This window comes from Hemibagrus wyckioides, linkage group LG29 (genome assembly GCF_019097595.1).
Source record: "Hemibagrus wyckioides isolate EC202008001 linkage group LG29, SWU_Hwy_1.0, whole genome shotgun sequence".
Lineage (NCBI taxonomy): Eukaryota > Metazoa > Chordata > Actinopteri > Siluriformes > Bagridae > Hemibagrus > Hemibagrus wyckioides.
In genome coordinates, this window is record NC_080738.1 from 17,347,337 (window position 1) to 17,368,285 (window position 20,949).

Consider the following 20,949-nt stretch of genomic DNA (forward strand, 5'->3'; position numbering starts at 1 on the left):
CACGATGCATTGATTCAGAAATGGAAGTTACAGCCTGTCTCCATTATTACATAACCATCTGATCATATTCACTTCAGCTATTTGAAATGTTTGCAGCATTTTCTGCAACACTATCACAATTGTGCAATGAATAGGGGGTTAATTGTTTCGTTTGCAATAGTACAATAGATTTGGACAGGCTTATCTGTCATGTAATATCCACTATCGGTATTTACTCAATCATGACATATGAAAAGGAAACAAAAAAACATCGAAAGAAAGTAATATTGTTGTTGTCGTGTTGCTGTAGCAGCACGTTCCGGAAATGTTTGATTCCTCACAGTCGATTCTCCAAAGCTAACACATATATTTTTTTATTTTATTAAAAAAAATCCCGCCACCTGTCACCAAATTGTCTCTTGGATAAGAGCATCACCCAAACGAGCATATAAATAATCCTGAACGTCTCATAGGATCCTTTTAGGAACTGTGTCATTTCTAACAGAAGATAAAAGGGTTAAATCTAGAAACTTTAAAGGATTTAACCAAAAAAAAAAAGAAAACAATATAAAATGTTTGCTTCCTGTTGGCAAACTGAATTAAGCAACTGTAGTTCGTCTAAATTATTTAAAAATATTTAAAAACAGAACTCTACTCTCATTCTTGTAAGAGGGTGTCTTGAGTTCCACGAATCCTTCAATGGATATAATAACAAAAATGTGTGTAAAAATCCGAAGCTCCACCTTCTTCCTATAGATGCTCTTTACTAAAAGTAAGGATTTTTTTTAATCAGTAATAGATTTTGGGAATATACTCTTAGCAAGGAATATTTGGTTCCACTTAAAAGCATTATTAGTGATACTATTTTTTCTTTTTTTTTTGTGAATGCAGCCACAGATGGGTGGCAAGTAACAGCTCTCCAGAAGGAACCAAGTGTAGATGCCAAACACTCTGTTTGCACTCTGTTAGGTACAGCAATAGAAGAGAAAAAGAGGATATTACCATATCATGCTAATAATGATTAAAATCTTCACATCACCTGCATGATTTTGCATCGAATGACTAACATCCTGGAATCCTTCAGTTTATCCTGGAGCTTTCCTGGCTCAGAGTCAGCGTCAGCATCAGTCAACTCGAAATCAGCCTTCGGAATAAATACCGACACGTCTGCGTCCTTACACTTTTACCCCTGTTGCATTATACTTCTGTGTATTAATCTTGGTAAGTGCAGCGCATTACATAAAGCCATTACGGAGCTTGGTGGCATTTTGCAGAGGCGAGAGGTGAGTGTTGCTCTGCAGTTAGCGCCACAGTAGCTTCAGTGTTATGAACTACTTAATAGATTTAGGTCGACTGGAAGAGAGGCAACACACCAGGCCCTCAGATAAGAGCACATTACCACGGTGAAAATGATTTGCTCCGGAGAATGTCAGACTTATTTGCCTTTTCGAGACGAGCCCGATTGTGTCATTATCATAATAAGTATGAAGAACACTCGGCACACATCCTGTTTGATGATTGATTTGATTTGATTTTTTTTTTTTTTTTGCTCTTTAATATCATGCATGGAAACAGGTTTAATGCAAGGCCTTTCATTCACTTCACATTCACAGATCAGCTTTGATGGATAAATGGGTGCAGAGCTACAGTTATGGTGTCACTATGTAGGGTGAATAAGTCATCATTTAGAGACCAGGTAAAGTAGTTTATTACAACAAGCAGTGGTGAGCAATGGAGATTCAGCTAATGTGTTAAACAAGATTTTTTTTTTGCTAGTCAGTGTATCAATATGTTTCACATTCTAAAATTTTCCACTTCCATCATTTTTTGTTTTTATTTATTATTATTACTATTATTATTTATTTTTCTGGTTTGTTGTCAAATAAATTGATGTGGACATGCACTCATGCATAATATATTTTTCTCTTTTCTCTTCTTTATTTATTTCTTTATATTAGATTATATTATTTTTTATTTATTAATTTGTTTCTTCCTTTTATTTCTTGTTTAAAAAAATAATGTTTATAATAATTATTATTTTTAATTTATTCATTTCTTCTTCCTTTTCTTAATTTGGAAGATATATTCATTTTATTTAATCAGATTTTCTCTTCCTTTTTTTCCTTCTTAGATGGAAGTGGAGGGGATGAAAACCAAGCTGTTTTAATGAAACAAGTAAGTAGACCTTGAATAAATAAATAATGGTAACTTGGATCTAATGTTTTCTGTCTCTAGAAAGAAATGAAAAAGGAATTATATATATATATATATATATATATATATATATATATATATATGTGTGTGTGTGTGTGTGTGTGTGTGTGTGTGTGTGTGTGTGTGTGTGTGTGTATACATTTTAAAAAATCTGTTCTTAAGTGGTCTGAGCAATTTATTTAATACTTCTGTTGCTACAAAATTTACAGAAGCTCTAAAGTAAGAGTTCAGGAGAAACAATGAAAGAATGGCTACACAAACTTTGTTGCAAAGACTCAGGAAATGTGATCACTTCTTTAATTTCAGTAACAACCCCTCAGTTTGATCTTACAGGCCTATCTAGTGTTTGCAGTGTTGTGCTTACTGTAGCCTAATAGGCCATTTCCAGAAACTTTAAAATGGCTGCTGTGGAGAAAGGAAGCGCCTGAGCAGTGTCGCTGTCCATGGTACCTTTGCTCTGTCTTAGAGATCTGGGACTTGTTTTTTGGGATTCAGTTGTTTAGAAAACTGTGCTTCTATTACACCCCTGAGTGTGATTATGCTTTTATATTCAAATCCAGTGTAAAAATCTGCAGATTTTTGTGTGAATCGTTCATCATCAAGGGGGAAATCAGTTCATGGAAACTAGTGTTGATATTTTGATAAATTATGTTGCAGAACACACATATATCAAGATATCATAGTAGATTTTTTATCTATTTATCTGTTTCTTTTTTATCTTTTTTTATTAAGAATTATTGGGTGGTACTGGAAAATTACAGAATTTATATTTTATCATTTTCCCTTTTCAGTGTGAAATTTATATTTGCAGATCAATATTAAATAAATATATATATATATATATATATATATATATATATATATATATATATATATATATATATAAATATATATATATATATATATACACACACAGTTATTCAGTCTTTCTTTTTTTAATGCAACACTAGAGTTTTTTTGGGGGGGGGATTCTTTTATAAAATCTGCATATCATGTGCTGTGAAATGCTTGTGAGAAAAAAATTAGAAAAAGAAAAAGAAGAAATGTTGCTACTAAAATCTTAGAAAAAGTATTAATATTGAAATGAAATAAAACAAATAGATATAAAGTAGTATTTACAGTTGTACTGTTATACTAGTATATCTTACTATGCTATAAATAAATAAATAAATGAATAGACAAGCCTAGCTAAACTTAAAAACTCACCCAATTAATGCTTTACTCATTTTACTGTCATGTATATATATATATATATATATATATATATATATATATATATATATATATATATAATCATATATAAACATGCTCACATAATTCAGACTTCACTCACTCACAGATTATTTTTCACCTGGAAATGTGCATGTCAGGTACATGACCGCAAAGTTGTAAAATTCCCCTACATGCACCTTTTTAAGTAAAAAGGTATATAGTAAAGGTATCCTTATTTTCCGAGAGTGTAATAATGATGAAGAGCGATCTGGCCCAACTTACCAGAGACCTGTTGGAAGCGTGAGGCACGTACAGTACCTCTCCTCTCTTTTCGTTTTCTTTCTTCCTTTCATTTTTTTTTAAAGGGGAGGGGAAACCCCGTCACATCCTCCGTGTCCATGTATGGGCATGAAGATGCCACGCAGCGGGGGAATCCTCTCCCAGCACGCGGTGAATGAGAGAGGGAGGGCCGAGCCGCCAGCTCGGGGGTATAAAAAGCGGCTCTGGGTGAGAGGCGCGCAGCAACAGATAGCGGAGGAACATCCAACTGCGAGTCGCACACATCCAGGACATTATTATAAAAAAAAGGGAATTCCTGATTATTATTCACTTTTTTATTGTTTCTACCGGACCTCATTACGCATTACGGATCTATTACGGACTTGACTGTTGCAGAGAAGAGACATTTTGCATTTCATGTTTATGTTCATTCTCCATTTTTTCTCCAAAAAGAATTTTTTTTGGACCGGATCGCCAAATACCCTCCTTGTTTTTATTTCTTTTACTTTTTTTTATTTTCAGGAAAATATGCTCAATAACGTCGATTTGAACTCTCAGGACTCTTTCTACCCCCAGTTTGACACCTGTAACGACTCGACCATCGGGATGATGGACACTAAGGAGCATCAGGATGTCTTTATGGACGCTGAGCGCACAGCACCTACTCAGTTTGCACACGGTGAGTTCGCCATAGATCAGTCTATTACATGAAGTTGATTTGTCTTACAGGGTGTGGATTATAGCTATGCTGTTATCAAGATTAGATGTATATTCTTCATCTGCGTGAATGAATTAGCCCCTGCCTTAGTGTAGGCATTTTCTATTTCACTGAGCTGTGGAATGATGTCTCACTCTCAGCGAGGTTCGAATAGTTCTATAACATCACGATAGTATGTTAATAGTTCTACAACATCAACCATCTGTATTATTCCTGTCCATGAATATCACCATAGTGCGCATCTACTTACTACTTTATGTAACATGCTGTAAGATTCATCTTCAACTCTACGCTAATGACGCCTCATTTTTTTCTTTCTTTTTTTTTCTCCTGTCCTCCTACGCCGTCATCCACAGATACAACAATCACTCCCAAAACGGAGCCCACCAGCGCGGATCAATACTCCTCCTGTCACGGCCCTAAGGGAAGCTACGACGCCTCGCTGTCCTACTCGGGCAGTTTCTACGTGGAGGCGTGTCAGGGCGCCCCCTGCAGCGCGGAAACGCTGCTTAACATGATCACCGAGATCGTGGGCATCTCCGCAGGCCCACTTCCAGAAGCGCAGCAGCCCCAGCCTCAGCCTCAGCAGCAGCAGCAGCAACAACAACAACAGCAAAACGACACCCCGACTGCACCCCAAGAACCTCCATCTTCTGAGCCTGGGACCTTCCCTGTGGTCGTGAAAAGTGAATTTGAGAACAGTGGAGGCTGTTATTACGAGTGGAACTCCTTCGGGAAAACTGACAGTTATGGTTTTCCATCATCTGGCGACTTTTCATCCGAGCAGCAGCAGCAGCAACAGCATCAGCATCATCAAGTGGATATGAAGGAGCTGCTGGACTCGCTGTCCAGCCCTGACATAGAGTTCAAGGTGGAAGCCGGAATTAAGCAGGAGCAAAGCTTCGGGGATGCTTGTGGCCAGAGTTTTGGTGCGCCTGCGTTTAATTACTCTGTCATGGACGCACCATCAAACAGCCTCCTGAAACAGGGCGTGTTCCCAAACTTCCAGCCCATCCCTGCTCCGGGACAGTGCGAACCTCCGACCTACGCGACCTCCACCATCGACTCGCTCCTGTACTCCACTCTGCTGCCCCCGGAGCCGTTGGCACCTAGCCGCGCACGCGCGCCCAAGCGCAAGAACAGCGCCGCCGCCTCCGCTTCTTCCTCCACCGCCAAGGAGAAGCCCTTCACGTGCCCGATGGGCTCATGCGACCGGCGCTTTTCTCGCTCGGACGAGCTCAACCGGCACATCCGAATCCACACGGGCCACAAGCCGTTCCGGTGCCGCGTGTGCGCGCGCAGCTTCAGCCGCAGCGACCACCTCACCACGCACACGCGCACGCACACCGGCGAGAAGCCGTTCGCGTGCGATGTCTGCGGGAAGAGGTTTGCGCGCAGCGACGAGCGCAAGCGGCACGGCCGTGTGCACCTCCGGCACAAGGAGAAGACGCAAGAGCTTGCCGCTTGGCCCTTCGCTCTCCCGGAGGCCATTTGAAGAACGAACGAAACCAAAATCCGGTGCCAAAATGCGCTTTGTATTTGGTGTGCACACGATCTTGGGAAGATCTACGGTTGCTTAGGTTCTTGGTCGGAGGCTCCACGTGCACTGTGCGCATGTATTTATAGTTATTTCTATTTTTCGTTTGTCGGCCCTCTTCCTCTTTAAAACCCTGCACACAAAACAGAAAGGTTCCTGGAATATCTTTTATGGGTTTTAATGCACAGAATCCTTAAAAGTGCCTCCAGGAACTACATCGGAAAGGGTCTTAAAAACTGAAATGGTTCCCAAATGAACAATTCTAGTGGAACCTAGTTTGTAGAGTGTGCGCATTTTTTTCTTTTTTTCAGGTGGAGTTGGTTGTGTTTTTAGCGCAAAATCTTTGCGAAACAGACTCACATTTCATTTTCGCCTTCGAGAAGGGGACACACTTTTACAGAGAGGGCCTCTAATATCATGGAAATATGAAAGGAAAGTTCCAAGTAAGCTACTTCCTCGACTAATATCAGTTCATCATGTTGAATCAGAGACTAAAAACACATTTTTTTTTTCCTCTGGAGGAACTGGATGGAGGACGTTTTACGCAAAAAGGGGCGAGTTGGCCAAGAGTGGCAGAAGTTTTTTTTTCTGTGAAAGGGGAATAAAGGGGGATCTTTCCTACAGAAATGCCCTTCGCGATGCTTGCTCTGTGTGCAGCGACTGCATAAACTCTTTTACCGTTTAACTTTTGTGCTCCAGGTTGTTTGCAGAGCAGCCAAATGCTTTCGAGCTGCAGTTCAGCACTTTGACTTCGGAACAGCTCCGACCTCGAGTTCATTATTTTTCTTTATTTTCTTTCCCTCCTCCTTCTTTCCCTCCTCCCTCCCTCCCTCCCTCCCTCCCTCCCTTCCTTCCTTCCTTCCTTCCTTCCTTCCTTCCTTCCTTCCTTCCTTCCTTCCTTTTCACTTTGTTATTTTCTTGCGCTGGATCGTATTGCACTTCTCTCCAACTTTTGTGCTTTTTGATATTGCATGTTTACTGTTCATGTAATATGATGATTAATAAGCTAATGTAATAATTGACGCCTCACTGCAGAAGTGAGACTTTACCTCGTTTCTACATCATGGTGGTGGCTTTTTCACCTTTGGAACTTGGACACAACCACGACTTGTGGTTCAAATGTGCCAAGGGGTTCCTTTTTATTTCTTTTTTTCCCTGAATTAGTGTCAATTTCTGTGTTTTATTTCATTGCAATGCTATAGATTGAATGGTAAAAAAAAATTGTGTTGTTTGATAAGGAAGTTATTCTACTACAGCTGTCAGTGCAAAAATAAATATATTTATATGGCTATGTATGATTATTTGTATTTTTGTATTTTTCTGTTTGTCTGGATATACGAGATGAAAAGTTTATTTCCAACCTTTTTGAACTCACAGTGTTTCCTGTGTGTAGTATATTAACGGGAAATAAAAAGCAGACCTCGACACGTAGAAAAGGAAAAAAAAGCGTGAAAGAGTTAAAGACTCCTGACCAAGTGTACAAGTTTACATTGCAGAGACACAAAGCATTTCTGTCCACTTAGAACCCGTGTGTCGTCGTTTGACAGACCCCTAGTTTGTGTATGTACATAAATGAATGAATTATGAATCATCTAGCTCACATGGCTCTTGTAGTGTGTAATGTGATGAAGACTAGAATAGCACCAGGCTGGACATTGCTGTTGAGTAACTTAGGTAGCACACATTGCTGCATTTTCTTTTATTTTTTTCCACTAGTTCTATTACATGAAGGTAAAACAGGTGTCTTATCACAGTTAGGACATGACTGTACTGAAGTTTGTTTTAAAAAAATTGAGTGAAAGATGATAGGAACAAACGACGGGGGAGATGTTTATGGGAAACTTGCCTTAAATTATTTTTAATCTCTTCCTATACTGGGAGAATAAATTTGTACATATTAAGACGGTTTATACAAAGTACTTTGAATGAACTTTGATGTTTGTTATTTTTATGACTGATGTTTATGAATAAAAATATTTCTAAACTACTTTTAAGAGTATTTTTTTCTGGCTGTAAGAGGTGATGTCTAATTAATCAAATCAGCACTCAGACATGACAAATACTTAAAGTTTACACACTTAAGGACACTATATTGCCAAAAGTTTTGGGACATCTACCTTTACCTGCACATGAATGTAATATTGAGTTGTCCCGCCCTTTACAGCTATAACAGCTTCAACTCTTCTGGGAAGGCTTTCCACAAGGTTTAGGAGTGTGTTTATGGGAATTTTAGAAGTTCATTTGTGAGGTCAGGCACTGATGTTGGACAAGAAGGTCTGGCTCACAGTCTCCACTCTAATTCATCCCAAAGGTGTTCTATGGGGTTGAGGTCAGGACTCTGTGCAGGCCAGTCAAGTTCCTCCACACCAAACTCACTCATCCATGTCTTTATGGACCTTGCTTTGGTCACTGGTGTACAGTCATGTTGGAACAGGAAGGGGTCATCCCCAAACTGTTCCCACAAAGAGCATGAAATTGTCCAAAATGTCTTGGTATGAAGCTGAAGCATTAAGAGTTCCTTTCACTGGAACCAAGGGGCCGAGTCCAACACCTGAACTCAATGATTTGGAGGGGTGTTCCAAAACTTTTGGCAATATAGTGTAAGTCTACAGGCTTCTTTGGTTGTTCCTCTGGGGAACATGTAAAGGGTTTTAAAGGGGTTTAATTCCAAGTGGAACCCTTTCAGGGAACTTTACTACAACAATTGGAGTAAAATCTGTAGCAAAACATAAGATTCATCAAGCTAAAACTCCTTATTAATGCAATAAATCCTTAAAGAAATCTGCAAGAACTTTTTCTACAAGAGTGTAGAACTTATGTCATGGATACAGTTATGAACAACACTTAAATTGAACTGTAATTTTAGCAGGTGTGTATTTAGGCAACGTATCCGTCAAACCCTGAACACCTTTTCTTTACAGGAGAGCGCATCACATCAGTATGAAAAAGTCATCCTATTATTAACATGACAATCCAAAACCTTTAGTATGGTTTCATGACCTTAATTTAGTGATTTTTGTGTTCTTTAAATTGTGTTCATGTGTAACTCAGAGCATTACCTGTACAATAAAAATAAATACATAAACTAAAAATAGAACATGATTAGATGTACTGGATCAAATACGATTTTATACAAGCTGGAAATACAGTAAATGCAACTCTGGCTATTCATGCAGCATTATATTGACTCAGATGCTATTTGCAACTTTTCAGTCAGTATTTTCTATCCCAGATTTTTTTTTTAGGTTGCTTGCGCTTAAAGGTGTCTTAAAGAAGAAGAAAAAATCCCACACAAATATTGATGTAACTTAAATAGGAAAACTCTGTATATGGTCCATTGTGATGGGATGTTCTAAAATAAATAAATAAATAAATAAATAAAAATTTAAAAATATAAATGGAAAACATTGGTGTTGAGTAAACAAGATAATCATGCATAACTGTTGATTTTCTGCAGACTAAAGTTGTTTCATTGAATCTATAGGTTGTGATCGGTTTATTGTTGGTTTCTATAGTTGGTCTATAGTTAGTTAGGGTATAGTTAGTTTTCTGGCATTTCTGTATGACATGAAATGCAATGTTTAAATGTCTCTGTGTGGCTGCTTTTATCTCTTTTTTTTGTGATAATAAACCTGGGGTGTGGAGGACCTCAGTAGTATAACATTTGAAATTAAAATTCGACCTCTTTCTGGTTTTCTTAAAGATTCTTTCAGATTTGTGGATCTTTCAAATAAATTGAACAGGAATTATGTTTTCAAAAGGCAGAAAGGGAAAAAGGAAGGGGGGGGGCACAAACTTTTGAACTGTACTTTACTGCGCTCTCTGTGAGCTCTGGACTCCTACAATCTGTCGCCGAGCGGCACGCATGAGTTCTGAGGGGCTCCTCGAAGTGTAGGCTGCTCTGTGCACATGACGCGGCCTGCTGGCAGAACATCACCAGCACCCACGCCGATGCCCAGCCTCGGAGAGCCATGTGACCCACCACATGGTCCACGGCAGCAGCACGGCGCTCTCCATCCTCTACTAGCCTCAGGGCAACCTACAGATCGGCACCGAGCGAAGACCAGACATGACCGTGACGAGATTTTACACATCGAAACTAAAAATTTTATGAATTGAGGGTGCTTGTAATGTAGGGGTGTACAAACTTTTGCAAACAAGATATTTAAAGCAAGTTAAGTGGTACAAAGATTTCTAAATTAGTTCAAGTAACAAAAAATGGCCAAAAAATGGTACGTAAGGATGTATACTATACTGGAAGAATTGCAATTATGATCTAACATGATGTAAATATTTAGTTTATTTATTTCTTTTTGTACCTTTTTGACCCCTTTAAAATGCATATTTTACATGGAAAAAAAAAACATTTTTCTCGAGCTTTGTGAAAAGTCAATATTTTATGGTGTAGTTCTCATGATGCATAAAAATAAATAAATAAATAAATAAAAAAAGAATTACACAAAATTATATGAATCATGTGGAAAAATAATCAAAGGAAAGTGAATGAATCGTGAAAAAAATAAAACAAATAAAAAAAGGTGAATGTTTAAAAATCACGAGTGAAAGTAAATTTGTGAGTAAAAAACACTTGTTAAGTAAAGGAACACGTAAAAATCGTATGTGAATGGAAATGATTGTGTAGCAATCACACGTTACTGTAAACATGCTTATGAAAATTTGCACGTGAATGGAAATGAATCGTATAAAAAAATCATCAGAATTCAGATGGAAAAACATGATGTGAAAAATAAACATAGAAATAAATGTAAAAATCATGAAAATAAATGAACATTCAAAAAAATAATCATTACATATAAAAACTTCACTACATGAGAAAAAAAGTTAAAAAATTCTAAATCACAGGAAAAACGCGTTCAAACTTTCATTTAAATCACGTGAACCTTGACTAATGCACTGAAAGCGTAAATATTATCTATTTGTTTTCACACAACTTCCATCTGGGGTGGAATTATTTCTACGATCCCAGCTTCAAATCCTGTCCTCTGTCCAGCCGGAACCAATACGTTTGCGCCGGCCGTCAAATTAAGTGTTTGCTTTAGAAGGATGTAAAAAGGGCAACTTTTGATGCGAAAGCCGGAGGTCTCGTTAAGTGTCGTTACCGGGCGTATAGCGCTGAAGTGGCCCCGTATTAATCACAGTCGCACTTCAGACGAGCCGGATGACGGCGTGACGGCGAGACCGATCCGTCCCAGCGCAATCATTGCGTGATTTCTCCATCCACCTTGACCGAGTGTGAGCTGACGGCTGTATGGTCCTCGGGCTGGCTTCGTAATCAGGACCGCATAATCACACGCCTCCAATGGCAATCAAGTTTGACAGATTAATTCGTCTGATAGCCATGCGCGCCGCTGGTCCCGTGTCTGATCCTGAGAAGGGTGTAGGTGTTTTGGAGAGTCCAGGTGATTAAGCCAGGACGAGCAGCGAGGTAAAGGAGCTGATTATGCAAACACATAAGTGGCTAATTCCTCACAAACTGAATTTTTCTTCATTAATATTAGCAGAAGGAGTTTTCTCCAAGGAGTTTTTATACCACATTAAAAACCACCAGTTAAACCGAAGGGTCAAGGAGGCTTCTCCACGGATGTTCTTCTCGCCACCACATTTCTATAGCAACCGGGGGGTCAAGCTTCATGGTGAGCCGAAAAAAACCCACGGCGGAGAGGTGAACACTTTGTCTCCGAGCAATTCATCAAATCACACCGCAGAGACGTCCATGATGGAGTGGCGGAGGGCCTGCTTTAAGTCCCGAGAACATGCACTAAGCATGAAATCAGAGTTTAAGGATCATCAGATGCAGACTCCAGTTACACCTCATGATCCTTGTTCCATAAAATAATCAAAGCGAATGAATCCGGAGGGTCTGGCAGCTGGAAAACTTCTTTAAAAAAGAAGGTATGATAGCACTAGGATCATTTCTATATTAGAAATGAAATGTAAATAATGAAACATTACATTTTGACAGAAATAAATTACTGCATTTTAAGTTTTGTCTTTTAAGGAAAGAAAATTCCTTAAACAACAACAAAAAAAACACATGATTCCGAATTGACACACATGAGCTTTTCAAAGACTTCAGGTTTAAGGTTTTACTTTTCAGTGCGGTTCTTTAGAGAACCACTTAGCATTGCACTGAAGAACTTTCTCTGGCTTCTCCATGTTCTGCTTGTTTAACTAATCAAGGTTGTTTTAACTTAGGTAGCTTAGTGGTTAAAGTCTTGGGCTACTGATCAGAAGGTTGTGAGCTCAAATCCCAGGTCCACCAGGCTGCCACGGCAAGGCCCTTAACCAATTGCTCAGTTGTATAAAATGAGATAAATTGTAAGTCGCTCAGGATGAGGGTCGTCTGCCAAATGGCAGAAATGTAAATGTTACGTAAAGATTAAATCACGTCCCTTATATAGGACGCGGTCGGTTCCTGAAGTGGTCCTCGGCGCCGCACCTGTTACTCAGGGGAAATCCGGCACTCCGATGTGGCACACTTCATTTCAGGTAACTGTTGCCTCACTATGGCTAAGTGCTTGTTTCTCTCCGTCTGACACAGTGGGTGAACCACAGGAGCCAAGATAAACTCGCTGCATCGTGGCTCTTCACGCTTATTTTTCCTCTTCTCTTCACCCCATCTCTCTCCCTCTCTCTCTCTCTCACATAATTACATTCCATCCTTCCATCCTGCTCTCACGCTTTCTCTTAATTCTGGACCGTATTATTCTATTCTCTCTTTCTGCCATCTCTTGCTCTTTCTTATGTGTGAGCGTGCTCTCTGACACACACTGACACCTGGGTGGCCTGATGTGACACAGCCGTCTCAGGCTTAGCCTCATTATCACCACACAATTGTCATCCACACCACAAATCGGTGTCCCCTTGGGCACCAGCTAATAGTCTCTCTTTTTCAAGATGACCGTTCTCTTATCCGTCTATGCATCATTCCGTATCGACTTGCCGGCTGAGAAATTAACCGCCGTGTAATTCTTTAAATGAAGAAATCTGACGTGTGTGCGCTTTTACGGATAGTTTGGAGAGGAACTCCGTAGTGGGGGGAATAAAAGGGGTTAATCTGAGAAAATAAACCAGGGATCCACCCTCATCTGTCTTACTAAAAAGAAACTTTGAGTGACAACTTAGATCCCGTCCTGGTTAATGATCAGCGCTGTATCCTGCCATCAATCCACCATTACAGAACACCAGACAGGTCCATCATATCCACACACACACACACATACACACAAAATAAAAGAGTTTACTTGAAGAGAAATAGTCAAATACACCAGCTTTGACAATACAACATTTTTTGGTGTGAAAGCAGAAATATTTGCATAGCAGCAGTTTTTTTTCTTTAAACTGGACAGAGCCTGATGTAAGACTGATGTAACAGGCGATTAGGACGATTGTGTGTAAGCAAAAAAAAAAAAAAAGAAACGAATTCAATCCCAAAGTTTATTGAAAGTTTAAACTTTCAGAAGGTTTTCGGGGGAAATCAAGCAGCAAAGACTCATTTAACTCATTTAATTTTTGTCCTAGTGTATGAAGCCAATTCTTTCAAAACACACACACACTCTCACACACACACACACACGTCCTGACTGTTTCAACCAGCACACTACATGAGAATTTAGTTTTCTATAAATTAATGTAACATTAGTTATATATAAGTGAAAAATGTAGAACACACTCCTTGTCATGCTGTTATAGGAAAATAATCAACAATGTGTTGGTGTGATGAAGTGGAGTAACTGTTACCTCCACATTTCTTTTATAACACAATGTTACAGGTTTTACCACAATTATTGTTTTTATTAGTAATTAAAAAACAAGATTATATTATTACACGTTTTATCTGTTTGTAGTTACTCAGTTACTTAATTAATAATTAATAAGCTCAGCTTGTTTTTGTTACCAAGAAATCACAAAGCATAAACTCCTCTGTGCTGAAATACAAGAAAAATCCCGAAACTCCGAGGCTGGAGACTCCTACCATGAACATAAAAGTTCACCATATTAACAATTACATTTTCAAACACGTTTATATGGAAAATGATTTGTAGGAGTCCCCATCAATGAGCCGTTGCTATAGAGACGAGATCTTGAACATTAAGATAAGGTGTCTTTATTTGTCACATATACATTGCTGCTAATAAATTCTTTCTCCACATATCACGCCCTTGGGGGTTGGGGTCAGAGCGCAGGGTCAGTCATGATGCAGTGCCCCCAGAGCAGGATGGGTTGGGGGCCTTGCTCAAGGGCCCAACGGTGGCAGCTTGGCAATGCTGGAGCTTGAACCCTGATCTTCCAGTCAACAACCCAGAGCCTTACCCACTTGAGCTACCGCCACCCGTCAGATCTGCTGACCGTTAGAGCTGCTGGTAATCAACACCTTCTCATTGACCAATCGGGAAACAGCATTTCAACATGATATTTCTAACATGTTTTATGAGATCATCTTTCTCGGGTGCACGACGGAAGGAAATGGCTCTGGTCATGTGACCAATTTGCAGACTTCTTAGAAATGTTTGTATGAAATCAGTACAACCTGTAATTTAATTTGTAGCTCGTGTTTGCTTTTCGGTGAAATAAATAAATAAATAAATAAATAACACCAGCGTCTATTTTAGAGATACCCTCTGAAGAAAAAAAAAAATTCAGTTTATGATTATGACCAGTTAATAAAGCGAGTGGGCTGAATGAGCCGCGCTCGCATTTTCTCAGCAGGACTCCTCCTCTCTCTCTCGGCCGAATCCCCCAACCCCCACCCCAACCCTCACGTGCACTTAAATAACGGTATATATGCTGTAAAGCCCACAACACTGCAATCTTGAAAGTGCTAAGCTATGGCAGCCCTGTTGCTCTACTCTGTGTGGCAACATTTATTTTCAACCCTTAATGATGTCCAAGGCTGTGAAATCTGCTCCACAGGCTGGAAACCTGCCATGTAAGTTGGCTAAGGATCTCTCGTGGGATCCGAGTCATTCTGAAATTGGCCACAACACCAAGATGCTCATTCCAGAATGTATGTATTTTTAGCACTTTTATTTCTGTAAGCAGGCTACACACACCTATTAGTCAATGGAGTGTTTCTGCGTTACGGCTTTTATACGGTAAGGTTTCAACGTTTCGTGCGACTTCAGAGCGTTCTTTGGCGAGGCAAAGAACGATGACAATGGCGATGACATTTAAAGATGGCATTTTCGTAATTTGATCTCTTCTCAAACAGACTTTATATTCCAGATGGGAGTGGTGCGACTCTTGCTGAGCGTGTAACTTATTTTCAGTCTAAAGTGCAATGTCTTGAGAGTGATAAAAAAAATAAATAAATAAACAACTCAATTGTTTGTTTAAATGGATTAATTTGGTGTGTGAATTCCTGCTGTGTTCCTGAGATCTTTAACAGCTCTACTGGAAATACTGTACAAGCCGACTGTTAAAAACAAAAAAAAAAGAAAGAAGAAAAACTGAAGAAGAAGAAGAAGAAGAAGAGGATGAAGAAGATCCCTTGTGACAAGACCTAGCATGTATTTCTATTAGACGTGTAACACAATGTCACTGTCTGTGTCTGTATCTGTTTATTGCTCCAAAATATCTCTCTCTGTTCTCAGTAGTGGCCTGTGCTCTTGATTTTTTTTTTTTTAATTAAATATTAATGGTCATAAGATGTTATTATTTGGATCAGTGCATCAGTTTAAAAGGCAAGAATTGAAATAAATCGAGGCAACGATCATAAAATTAAAAAGAAATGGAATTAAAAAAGTACACTTGAACAGTCTAGAAAGTATTTGTCCAAATACTTAAAAAAATACTCATCTCTACATCATTACATTATCATCACCATCATCATCATCATCATCATCATCAATGAGCCAACTTCTGAATAAAGTTGATCAGAAAAAACTAAATGAAATGGGATTCTGTTTTATATAATGCAGCAGATTCTCTCAAGAAGTACTGATTCGTTGCCATATGAATCAACATGTTATCGTATCAGCCCTGATCTTCAACCTTCTCAACCTTCATCACTCCAGTTTATAACTGGTCTTAGAACTGAACTGAGGGCATGAATCCTTTATCACCACCACACATACATTACAGCACAGTGGAATCCTTTTCTTCGAGGAAGTTGGGGTCAGAGTGCAAGGGCAGCTATGATACAGCCCCCTGGAGCAGAGAGGGTTAAGGGCCTTGCTCAACTGCCCAACAGTGGAGCTTGGTGGTGCTGGGGCTTGAACCCTGATTCATTTACACTCCTGATCTCTATGTGCATCTCCCCTCCCCCTATTCTGACGATTGGTGGTACACTTGCTGTGATGTTTGAAAGAGTGTCGGGTGGATCATGGGGGGCAACACAATTGGGGTCCTTACTCTATAGCAACCCTGCTGAGAAAACAGCGGCTTTTCAAATAGAACCAGAACCACGTCCCAGACTGAACCTGGCCTCCACCAAAGCTTCATGATGTACAATGAAAAATAGCTTTTTCTTCTTCTTCTTTTTTTCCACGCATGCTCCACCTCTCGAGGTGTATATTACAACCCCCCGAATAACGGGCGATATAATTACAGCTCTCGTTAATTATTGTTCCGAGAGGAGTGCTGCGATTACTCGAGTTCAGCCGTGCCACGGTAATTACTCAGGATGACATAGGTGCTCGGAAGATCGGCGCACGTGCAAATTGAGTCGAGGAAATTGCCGATGGAAATGGAGCGAGGTTCGATTTGTGATTCCCTTTGTGTAGCGAAGAGAGTTGATCCGTCTCTGTCTCGCGAGGACGAATACAGAACAATGTTTGCACCCCACTGGGAAACCATAAGCCGTCTATTCTTTACACCAATTATCAGCGTTTATTATCGAGAAGAAGTGTATCCATTGGAGACCCTCTGCTACCGTAATGGGGATTAAAATAGCCATGTTGTGTTTTTACACAATTCTCAAATGTGATTTTTTTTTCTTAAATACTTTAAACAAATAAAGATGGCAGAAAAGGTTATTCAAATCTTTGCCAATAAAAGAACCATTACGGTTCCCTAATGAACGTTCTGGAATTTTGCTTCTATGGCCAATTTTCTTGCTGCTTTTCTTGCTTTTAAGGTGAAAAAATCATTCCAGTTCTCTTTAGAACCAAGAAAAATGATTAAAGAACCATCAGGCAAAAGGTTCTTTGGGAAACACAAACCGGTTCTATTGTGGTTCTGCTCTTTCTTTGGGCAATTGTATTTTTTTCAAATCTCTTGGTTAGCTTTTTGTTTATCAGGTAGTTTTTTTTTTAATTAAAGGTTCCTTAAGGGTTCTTTGGACCGTTCTTCATTTTAATTGCAACTGAGGAATGCACTCTGTTGTAGATTTTAATGCATAATAATGTTTTTAAAGTTTTGGCAAGACAACGTTCTCAAGGGGGGGTGGGAAGCAGCATGACGCATGAAGAGAATTCTACATCTCAAACATCTTCTCGAACCTTTGATCTCCTTGTGATCTCCCATTGTGAGTTCCATGATGTTCATTTCCTCTAAGGGCTAACCAGCCCAGCTAAGGGCTGGTTAGCTGTCCATATCTTTTCTGAGTCACCGGGAGCGAGGTAGTACTCATGTACTCATCCATCCTTCTCTTAAGGAGCTCTGACGTCGACTTTGATGGATTCGTCTCTGCTGGTTTTAAACATTAACCAGTGTCCCATTCCCAGTCCGCTGGCGAAGGAAGTGAAGGAATCACTTGGGCTTGATGGAGCTTTTGTGGCCCTCAGCCTGGACTCAGGATTTGCAGGTTAAGCATTAATCTGATGTAGAAGAAGAGGAAGTGGAGAGCCAGCGGTGCTTGAGGGAGACAGATTAGGTGACAGGTCGGCTGAAGTGTTGAGTCTTTCTGGGTTTTAATGCTGAAATTCTTGCAGTCTTATCCCCATTCCTCACCACGTTATTTTCTTCTTCTTAAGAATCATGAAAATCTCCTTTTCTTTTCTCCTTAAAATAAATAACAATAAATGCAAAGAAGACTGATCCATTTAATCAAATCTACAGTGGAAAAGCTCCAGCCTTCACCAAAGGAGTTCAGATAGATAGATAGATAGATAGATAGATAGATAGACTGCAAGTGTACCCGGCCACTATGATTGTTTCTATTCTGATTCAGATTCTCTTTGTGATTGTGATTCCTATTGCATTTCTTTTTCAATTGCAATTCTAAATCTTATGGTGATTCTGATTCTCAATGCAATGAATGATTCTTATTGTGATTCAGTTTCTTCTTTCTATTCTCATCCTTCTTGTGATTTTGATTCTTACTGAGATTGTAATTCTTACTGTGTTTCTGATTCTCATTGTGATTCTGATCCTTACTGCTATTTTGAATCTCATTGCAATTCTAAATCTCATTGTGATTCTGATTCTCGATGCGATTCAGAGACCCAGTGTGATTCTGATTCTTATTATGATTCAGATATCCAATACAATTCTGTTTTTCATTGCGATTCTGATTCTTACTATGATTTAGATTTTCATTGCAAATCTGATTCCGATTCTTATTATGATTCAGATTTTCATCGCGATTCTGATTCTTACTGTATGATTCTGGTGCTATGGTCATTCTTTTATGATGTTTGATTTATACTTGTGAAACCAAAAATCACACCAAAATCCTTATATTTACATTTACATTACCTTTAAGGCTCTTGGTAGATGGTCCTATCCAGAGCACTGTATAAAAGTCCATAGAGTGAAGGAATTTCATAGATGCCCCTTTGGTCAGTGCAGAAAATCATGTCGAAATTCTCCTCCATTGTAAAAACACATACAGTATCTACACATAAGAAGAAAAAAAAACGCTGGTGTATTTCTTTAATTTTTCCTATGACATGATTATATTTGTGAGCTCCAAATGCACTTCCATTTGCTATTTCCTTTTTTTTTTGTTTGTTTTTGACCTGCACCACATTGTGGCATTTACACCATATTAATAGCCCATCATTCTTATAAATGGCCCAAAGGTCCAACAAGTTTAACAGCCTCTGATGGTATTTCTTCCGTCACAAAGATCATGTCTGCCGCAGCGTTCTGTCGTATTACGAGTCTCTGCTGTCCATTAACAGAGAAGTGCAGCCGTCACCGGCTTCCTGATAATGGACAACACGAGTGTGGAAGTGCTGCGAGCATCACCTTTACTCACAGCTCTCGTCTTCCCGTCACACCGCAGGCCTTCATTATACTTGATGAATACGTCGAGGTCAAGCTGAGCCAAGTCGGGGTCACAAAGTGTAACGAGTTTAAACAGTTTAGCAGGAGAGAGACTTGAATATGAAGAGAACAGAAACACGGTGGGGGGAAAAGGAAATGAACTATTTGCCGTTTCAGAGCAGAAAACTTTGTTCAAAAATCTCCATATTAAAACATTAAAAAATCCAACATTCTTTCATTCAACAGCAACATAAGCTAACAATCGAACTAGCCTCTTCTCTTTAATTCATCAGAAAAGGTCTAAAGTTAGCTAACTAGCAGCTGTTATTTGTTTTATTAGAATGGAAATGTGCAGAAAGTGTGAGCCTGTATTTCATATTAATAATATAGCATGTTAGCATGCGATTGTTTCATGCTATAGAAGATAAATAGCAGCTGTGTTTCAATCCAGCCATATAAAATTGATTGTAATGTTGTACGTCAGTTGCTTAGCATAGATAGCAAGCTAACTAGCTGCTATTATTTGCCATAATCTAAGTAGCTTCTTCTTTCCTTCATTCTTTGACTTGCTAATGAATTAAACAGTTGTTTAATAAAAATTGGAAACTTAAGTCATTATTTAAACAGAAATAGTCAAATATTTCAAGCTAATAGACCAAATAATAGCAACTTGAAAGATTACTGCCTTACGTAGCGACTAGTTAGATTAATTAGACTTTCTCTGGTAATAAGCCAAAGCTAGTCATCACTTTAGTCTTGAATTAATTAGCAACAAAACATCATTCTCTACCAAGCTGATAACTAGCTCTCTCTCTAACTAGCATAATTCTCTAACCACCTAACTAGTTCTTTGGTTTATTTGCATGAAGAGTTGCTATTTATCTAATCATTACTCTTTTATTCATTAGCATGATCAAACGTGTTACATTTTTTTAGCTTATTTTACAAATCAACTCTCTAGCCAATTAGCATATAAGATAGACTAGCTGCTCTATCTAAAACTATCCAATACTTTACTTTCAATGCAGCACGAAGCTAAGTACCTGCTATTTTCTGTGCATATTAGCATAAAAAGTTGCACTCAAACTAGCAGTACTACTCGAATAGCATTCTAGCTAGTCGCTATCCTTTTTTTCATAAGCCCTTCTCTGGTGTATCAGCATGAAAATCTGGACTCAAACTCTCCAATTCTGTTTATTTCATTATTATCATATTTTGACTAGCATGGAAATGAGCAGTCTATCTAGCTGCTGCACTTCCATTGATGAGCACTGTTTCTTTTTTCTTCCTTAGCATGAACATTAGCAATCTAACTGAAAGCTAAGGCTAAATTATTGAGCATGAATTCAGTCCAGTTCTCCTACAAGAGCTCAAATGTGTGAGCTGCAACACAGTCGAATTTCTTTTTCTTTTTTTTGGATTTTTTGAGTATTTTCTGCTTCCAGGTGTCGACTGCAGTATCACTGATGTGCGCACACACACACACACACACACTCCATCCAGAGAACAACAGCGGCCTTTTTCCACCTTCACCTGAACCGCCACTATTTTTAGTTTACAAGTATCTCCTCACCATTTTCATAAAAGCTTCTATATATACGTCGATCTCAGTTTTAAGCGATATGACAGGTTTTTTGACGAGACCTCTCAGCTAGCGGCCAAATTAACATACCGCTCCTGTTAAATCTATTAACATGCAAATCAATGCGCTGGCTCAATAGCCTGTTGTCATACCTACTCTGAAAGCCCAAATAAGTTCCAGTGGAAAAAAAAAAAAAAAAAAATCACGAGAGCCATACTTGATAAGACATACTCTGTTACTATGGTAACGTCTCTG

At 39.0% G+C, this 20,949-nt stretch overlaps 1 protein-coding gene across 1 annotated transcript; it reads left to right on the forward strand.

Annotated features, from left to right (window-relative positions):
• The first annotated feature begins 3,886 nt into the window (after window positions 1–3,886).
• Window positions 3,887–7,871, forward strand: LOC131348944 (early growth response protein 4). The gene is made up of 2 exons (XM_058384194.1): window positions 3,887–4,363; window positions 4,759–7,871. Exons 1-2 carry the CDS (start codon window positions 4,102–4,104, stop codon window positions 5,895–5,897), a joined length of 1,401 nt encoding a protein of 466 aa, XP_058240177.1. The 5' UTR covers window positions 3,887–4,101; the 3' UTR covers window positions 5,898–7,871.
• Window positions 7,872–20,949: the final 13,078 nt, after the last annotated feature.

What these genes read in the sequence shown, in the direction of transcription:
- LOC131348944 (XM_058384194.1), top strand. Translation starts at nt 4,102, where the DNA reads ATGTTTATGTTCATTCTCCATTTTTTCTCCAAAAAGAATTTTTTTTGG. An exon ending in ACCTACTCAGTTTGCACACG is followed by an intron (nt 4,364 to 4,758) that starts GTGAGTTCGCCA and finishes CGTCATCCACAG; the next exon opens with ATACAACAATCACTCCCAAA.